Source organism: Micropterus dolomieu, linkage group LG17 (genome assembly GCF_021292245.1).
Source record: "Micropterus dolomieu isolate WLL.071019.BEF.003 ecotype Adirondacks linkage group LG17, ASM2129224v1, whole genome shotgun sequence".
Classification (NCBI taxonomy): domain Eukaryota; kingdom Metazoa; phylum Chordata; class Actinopteri; order Centrarchiformes; family Centrarchidae; genus Micropterus; species Micropterus dolomieu.
In genome coordinates this window covers 1,522,431-1,530,263 of record NC_060166.1, presented here as the reverse complement: position 1 = coordinate 1,530,263, position 7,833 = coordinate 1,522,431, and the positions used below count along the sequence as shown (strand labels likewise).

General features: G+C 39.8%; 1 protein-coding gene across 1 annotated transcript in view; it reads right to left on the bottom strand.

The window, feature by feature from the left end:
* Positions 1-7,833, bottom strand: part of adamts17 (ADAM metallopeptidase with thrombospondin type 1 motif, 17) — a 236,219-nt gene that overhangs the window by 201,168 nt on the left and 27,218 nt on the right. The window contains exon 4 of the mRNA XM_046074026.1: positions 1,320-1,492. Within this exon, the coding sequence (XP_045929982.1) occupies positions 1,320-1,492 (173 nt within the window). The remainder of the gene's footprint in view (positions 1-1,319; positions 1,493-7,833) is intronic.

Genomic DNA, 7,833 nt, shown 5'->3' with positions numbered 1-7,833 from the left:
ACAGTGATTTGAAAATACAGGTTTGACTGTGTTTGTTTGCAAATTGTGAGGATGCATTTGTAGAATCTTTTATGGTAAAAAAAGCAAAACAGTAGTACCCAAATTTCTGAAAACAAATGTGATACAATCTACAAATATAATATGACCCTCATGCACAAACAAATCACTTTGCATTCATTCAAATTCTGGTTGTCAAGAAAAAGTCACTGATTCTATTTGTGCATCGTAAAGAGTTTATTTGCAGATTTTGATACTATTTGCAGATTGCCTTTTATATTTGTAGATCATGAGAAGTTTGTTTGCAGATTTTTTATCTATTTGCAGATCGTGTTATACATTTGTGGACCATGAGAAGTTTGTTTATCCATTTTAAACCTATTTGTAGATGGTATTTTGTGTTTACAAATTGTAATAGGCATTCTGACGCATAGTCTCTTAATTTTCAATGATTATGGCATTGTTTTGTCACCACAGCGAAACAGTGTCAAAATTCTGGAGAAAAAAAAGCAACACAATCTACAAAAAGAATATGACCCTTATCTGCAGACAACTCACTTTGTATTCATTCAAATTCTGGTTTTCAAGTACAAGTCACCTATTTCTATTTGTCATGATGTGTTTATTTGTAAATTTCTAATCTTTTTGTAGATCGTGTTTTACAGTTGCAGATCATGAAGAGTTTGTTTGCTGATTTGGAATAGATTTGTAGATTGTGTTTTGTGTTTACAAGTTGTAATTTCCATTTATGACTCAGAGTCTGTCCATTTTCAATAATTTTGGCATAATTTTACCCCCATAGATTTTCTCTGTCCTGCCCAGCTTCTTGCTGTGCATGTCTCTCCTTTCTCCCTGTTCTGGCCTCCAGACCCGGAGCGAAAGCTGGAAGGCTCTCCTGTACTGTTCTGCTGCTATGTGCTGCTGTAATAGGGGTTGTGTGGACATTACACCCCACTATAATTCATTTCTTCAACAAGCTCGCCATTTTAAATTGTGTTGACATCAGAAAATTCACCCATATAAAGACAGTATTTAGGTTTACATGTCTTCATTCTACACACGTTTGACATTTAAATTTGTTTCTCAGCTTCAGGAATGTTGATCAGCACACTGTTACTTGAAGCTTCACATTATAGTCACCCAGAGTTTAGAAAAATATAATTGTAAAAGTGAGTAATCATGTTTTCAACAAAACTGCTGAATATGCTTGTTTGTTGATTGCATGCTTAAACTGTACCAATCCTTTACACAAAACCAATTTTTACATTTGATTATATAAGGGGTTTCAGAGGACACACTGTATTTGTTTCTGTAATTCTCACCATGTTCATGACAGTCAGCAGGAACCTCTGTGCAGCCTCGGCACCGTGGTACTGCACCATGTCGGAGTCTGCCACCACCACCGTCTCCACAGTATATGTTTCATGCAGGCGAATGGTGCTTCTCTTCCCACGACCCTCCTCATCAACTTTTGACATCTTCTCCTTCTTCTTCCCTACCACAAACAGACAGGCAGAAAGGACCAAAGTTAGAAACACTACACTAGAGGTAAAAGTAACACAGGGGCAAATACTGCTGTGACTGATTTGATTTTACACATGCTAGTATTCATGTGTGTGTATCTTTAGAAAATCAATTCACTTCAACTGAAGCAGATTTTTGATGGGGCAGTCATGTTTGAAAACATGTTCTCAGACTAAAACAATACCCCACTTTGAAGAGCATCAGTGAATTGCAGGGGTAGCCATGGGGCATATGATTAGGACAGAACAACACATTGTCACTCCCTCTTTTCCAACTGTACCACACAATTCCCTGTCTCTGTTAGGCCTACCGTAGCATCCTTCCTCACAGCACTGGAACTAGAACACCAGGGGTCTGTGACTGTACTGATTCCATCAACATCCTAGTTAATGAACACAGTATAGGATGTAAGCAGTACAATGAAACTGTGTCTGCAATACGAAGAATAGAAAACAGTACAAAAAATCAACTGAACTGTAACATGTAGTTAATCCTACAACAGCACCGGCACCCCCAGCCCATGGGAGGAGAAAGACGGAGAGAGAAGCGCTTACTAGGGTAGTAAAAGTCTCTGGGTCAGTTTGTCCGCAGCATAGAGGGGAGAGTGTAACTTTCTGAAACAAACTAGCCAACAACCATGCCAACTTCTTTCAGTGATTAATGAGGTGTTTAAGTCTTTTCATTATAGTTCAGACAACTACCTTCATCACATTTCTCACGCATATGAGAATTTTGCAAGCTCTGGATTTCGTTTAATGCCACCCTTTTATATATTCTTTCTACATTTTCTGTGCATGACAACTACAGTGTGGTCAAAGTTGGGAAAATGATGTGTTTATGTGTTTATTTAAAATATTGTTGATGTTAGGTTTATGTCACCACCCCCCTGGTATATTTTTGCCTTTTTGGGATGACTGCTGTGTGCTTGGTAGGTTTTGGTTTTCTGTCCCTCCTTTCTGATCTTCTGCTCTCAGGTAGTCTGGGACAGGTCTGTGTTCTGTCTCCAGAGTCAAAATTAAACATGGAGAAGCAGCATTCAGTTTTTATGCACCATTTATCTGGAAAAAACTCACATAAACTGCAGGTCTGCTGCAACTCTCAGTTCTTTTAAATCAAGGCTGAAGATTTGTCTTTTTACCACTGTCTTCTTTTAAATGAAATTTGAGGCTTTTCATTGATATCTTACACTGCAACTTTTACTCTTGTGTTTTATCACGTTTATATTTTCTGTTTCTTTTCTTTTTTTTCGTATGTAAATGGATTTTATACTGCCCTGTGTTGCTTTATGTTTTGTGTAAAGCACATTGAATTGCTTTGTTGTTTGTGCTATACAAATGAACCTGCTTTGACTTGCCTTTATCCTCCTCCTCCTCCCTCATCCTCATTATTACTGTTGACATTAAGTCAGTTGTTAAGACTGTTAAGAGGTTTTAACATTCCACCATGTAATTAGCTAGCTGGGAGCTCCAGCATCAATCTGGGCTGCTTACTTGAGGCACTCAGCAGCCACCTCTGCAGAGGCCAGGTTCTTCCTTGGAATGAGCTCAACAGACAACAACAGAAGAAGAAAAATCTGAAGTTTGCCCAAACACACCTGAACAAGTCATAATCTTTCTGGGAGAACATCCTGTGAACAGATGAGATCAGAATTAGAGCTTTTTGGTAAAGCACATAAACTTCAATGATTCAAAGCATGAGCATTCAAAGAAAATAAAACTGTACCAACAGTCAAACATGGAGGAGGTTTGCTGATGTTTTGGGGTTGCTTTGCTGCCTCTGGCACTGGGTGAACTACTTAAATCTGTGCGTGGCATCATCATCATAGATCAGGAGATTACCAAAGTATTTTGTAGTGCCGTGTTCCACCCAGTGTCACAAATCTGTTTCTCTGTTGTAGGTCATGGCAAGGACAAAGACACAAAACACACATAACCCAGGAATGGTTCAAGGAAATGCTGGAATGTTTTAAAGTGGCCAGCAATGAGTCCAGATCCAAATCCCTTAAAAAACAGCATAAAGAAGAAGGCATCTTTCAAATCTGAAGGAAATGGAGCAGTTTGCAAAAGAAGACTGGGCCAAACTGCCAGTAGAGAGGTGTAGGAAGCTCACTGAAGTCTACAGGAAGCACTTGACAGCAGTCATTTTCAAGGCGCGTAGGGGTGTGGGGGGGTTATTTGTTTTGAAGTTTTTGAAAAATCACAAAACTTGGCACATATTTCAGAAGGGGTGTATTTTTTTGTCTGATATTGCCGGGGGGGTTATGAGTTGTATTTTTTCTGAGTTATTGCCATTGTTTCATGTGTCCTATTTGCCTGTTTCTCTATTTCCTTGTCCTTAGTAAGGACAGTACTAGACTATAAGTATAGTATCTTAGCTCTTGGTCCTGCGTTTTAGTTCTTTGTCTTTGTTCCCAGTCCTGTGCCTTGGTTCATGTTTTGGTATTTACTTCAGGATCCTTGTCTGCATTATTTTAGTTTAGTCTGCTCGTGTCTGAGTTATTTTGTTTATTTCTGATCTGTTACTTCTTGTGATATGGCCTGTGTTTAATGTTCAGTAACCTGTGTTGTGTCTGTTACCTCAGTAATCCCTCTGCATGTCCCAGGTGTATATGTGTTTGGTGTTTCTCTTCAGTCTTCATCCGGTCATTGTTCGTGTTACCCCCGTCTGTTGTGTTCAGATGCTCTGTCTTCTGTTGTGGTTTTTCCTCGTCGTACCCTGTTGTTCCTGCAGTTTTGGATTTCTCGTTTCTCTGGATTTTCTGTTGGATTACTTTTTGTTTGGACTGTTTGTTTTGGATTCCCTGGACTCAGCCACTACCTTTGTAAGTGAGCTCGCTTTGTGTTTGATTAAATCTTTTGAACTGTACCTGCCTGTTCCCGTCTCTGCATTTGGGTCCACCAACCTCCTGCCTCACCGCACATACCCCATGACGGGGGGGAAAACTGTCTCAATAGCGCCCCCCACTAAATTTCAACAAAGCAGCCCCTGACGTACGTTTTACCTAGCAGTATGAAACGTGATAGACCGATGTATTATATCTAACTTAAAAATAAGTCTCTTGGAGCCATACCCTAAACCCAACAGGAAGTCAGCCATTTTTAATTCTTTACAAATTTTTTCCTGTTACACTCTCCGTACTCTAACAAACTCCTCCTACAGCTTTAATCCGATCGACTTCAAATGTGGGCAGCACAACCTTAAGAGTCTTGCGATGTTAAATTGTTGAGATTTTTTTTTGATTGCTCAAACAACATGGCCATGGTGTGGCATTGAATTTTGATGTTTTGCCTTATAAAGGGAAATGGCATGTAAATGTACTAGACATGGTCAAATCCTTCCCATGCTTCAAATGTGTGACAAGAGTTCGGCCCTGAAGACATCTACATGCCAATAGTCATAGCAGCACTTACTAGCACCAAGAATTGACAAGTTTTAAACTTTAATGTTTTCCTCCAAGCACGTTCACCAAATCCAACTCAAAGTTCTGCAGAAAAGCCGTCAGTCCTTGATGTTGTGAAGCTTGTGTTTTTCTTCAAAAGCAATTGCCGTAGCAAGAATTTATTCACTATGAAACAAGAAGCTGCTTTTATGAGGAGCTAAGGAAGCTTAAGGCAGATGTTTCATCTCTCAACTTAAAATAAGCCTCAAAGCTACACCCTAAACCTGACCAACAGACAGACACTGACTGACAGATCCATAGTTCCAGCACAGGAAAACCAGAAGAACTGGACACAGATACAATAAACCATTAAAACAACACACACAAACATAACAGTTTATATACAGAACAGAATATAATTTACAGTGAATATAAGTGGTATCATATGTTCAGTTCAATGATTGATGTACCAGTGCAAGCAAATCCAGTCTGAGGTCAGTCCAATACTTTAAGCGCATTCAGGTCAGAGGGGATCTTTTGGGGGGGTCTGGTGGGAGTATTAAAGTGTTCTGGCTGCTGTAGGAATAAGGGTGTTTTTCAAGCAAGTGGGTTTGGTTTGACATGGCGCCTTCCAGAGGGAAGAAGCTGGAACAGCTGAAGGGCTGGGTTGGAGAAGTCCTTGGTTAATTAAGTTTAGCTGAAGGTGCACTTTATGTACAGTGAGTTGACTGGAGGGATGCCACAACCAATTATGTTGGAGGTTTTAGTGACAATCTGCTCCAGTCTGTTCTTGGTGAGACTGTCTGAGCTTCCTCAAGGAAGTACAGTCTTTGCTTAGCCTTTTTGATGATGTGATGCTGATATTCCATTTGAGTGTTACTGATTTAGGTGTTGAGGAATGTGAAGCAGTCTTTCAAGGTTATGGTTTACTTAGAGATATAAACCCGGGCTTTGATGTTTGTCCTCCTGAAGTCCACAGCTGTTTCCATTTCAAGTCATCCATTTTGAATTGAATAATTGATACCTCGATCACATATTGTCAAATATTTTCCCCACTTCACCGGTGTGATAAATGCAGTGTTAAATAGGGGTGCTTCGATCGATTAAAGGCTTATAATAGTTTGAGCTGTGGTCTCCATAAAGGCCGATCAGATGACGTACTACTCGTGAGAATTTTTTCTACACGCATCTAAAATGGCATACAAGTTGATGTTAATCGAGACAACCACTTTTCTTTTGAGGTAACTATGGTAACGCTAACAGCCTGTTTCTGTCACTCGATTAAGCTAGCCGCGCCTAAATTTGGAGTGCACACGTATTTAAGCCTTTATGGTAAATCCACAGTAACGGACCAGTGCGAGCTGACAGGTTAGCGACTTTATCCTGTCAGTTTGTCTCTTTACAAAGACATGTATTGCAGTATGAGAGTCCTACCTGAAGAGAGGCTGATGTCTTAGTCTTAATCTTACGCGATACGAGAACCACATACAACATTATTTATCAAGTTCGGACTCTGGTTGGACTTAATGAATTTAGCGCGAGGATACACACAACGCCCGGTTTTCAAAATAAGGTGTCTATACAGCATGGAAATAAGATTACTTGGATTATATCAGACTGGATATAAAAAGGATTATATTCACAGAAAATATAAAACATATTACATGTGTCCAATAAAAGTAAAAAACACAACAATAAAATGTTAGGGAAATTACTTCCGTCTTTGATTCAGGGTTTTTGGGAAAACATTAAATATATTTGACTTTTGATGCTGTTCATTTATAGCTCTACAATGGGTTTATGATCAAATAGTTTATTAGAGCACAATATTGTTTACAAGCGTACCAAGCTCTTCATAGATAGCCTCTTAATTTTGCACCAAATTAATGCATTTAAACTTTAAAATGTAAAAAATTTTCTTACAGGGGCGGCATGCCCCCAGACGCCCCGGTGAGAGGGTTCAAGGCCCACCCACCATAGTCTCTTAAAATCCTGTGGGAAACACTGCCTTTGCTACAGTGCTCGACCCGAGGTGAGAAGTTCATTCCTGTGTGTGTGTGTGTGTGTGTGTGTGTGTGTGTGTGTGTGTGTGTGTGTGTGTGTGTGTGTGTGTGTGTGTGTGTGTCATAGACTGTATATAGGTGTGTGTCCAGTTGTGTTGCTGCCAGAGGATGAAACCATGTTGGGTGGCTGTGGCTCAGGGGGTAGAGCGGGTTGCCTGCTAATCGGAAAGGGCAGCAGTTCAATCCCCGGCTCCTTGAGACTGCATGTCGAAGTGTCCTGGCTGTTCCACCAGTGTATAAATGTGTGTGAATGGTGAATGCAGATGTAGTGTAAAAGCGCTTTGAGTGGTCAAAAGAAGGTAGAAAGGCGCTATACAAATACGGAGCATTTACATGTTGAAATCGGTTCAATATACAGGTGCTGGTCGTATAATTAGAATATCATCAAAAAGTTGATTTATTTCAGTAATTCCTTTCAAAGTGAAACTTGGATATTAAATTCATTCATTACACACAGACTGATATATTTCAAATGTTTATTTCATTTAATTGTGAGGATTTAAACTGACAAGTAATGAAAATCCCAAATTCAGTATCTCCGAAAATTAGAATATTACTTAAGACCAATAAAAAAAAGGATTTTTAGAAATGTTGGCCAACTGAAAAGTATGAACATGAAAAGTATGAGCATGTACAGCACTCAATACTTAGTTGGGGCTCCTTTTGCCTGAATTACTGCAGCAATGCGGCGTGGCATGGAGTCCATCAGTCTGTGGCACTGCTCAGGTGTTATGAGAGCCCAGGTTGCTCTGATAGTGGCCTTCAGCTCTTCTGCATTGTTGGGTCTGGCGTATCGCATCTTCCTCTTCACAATACCCCACAGATTTTCTATAGGGTTAAGGTCAGGCGAGTTTGCTGGCCAATTAAGAA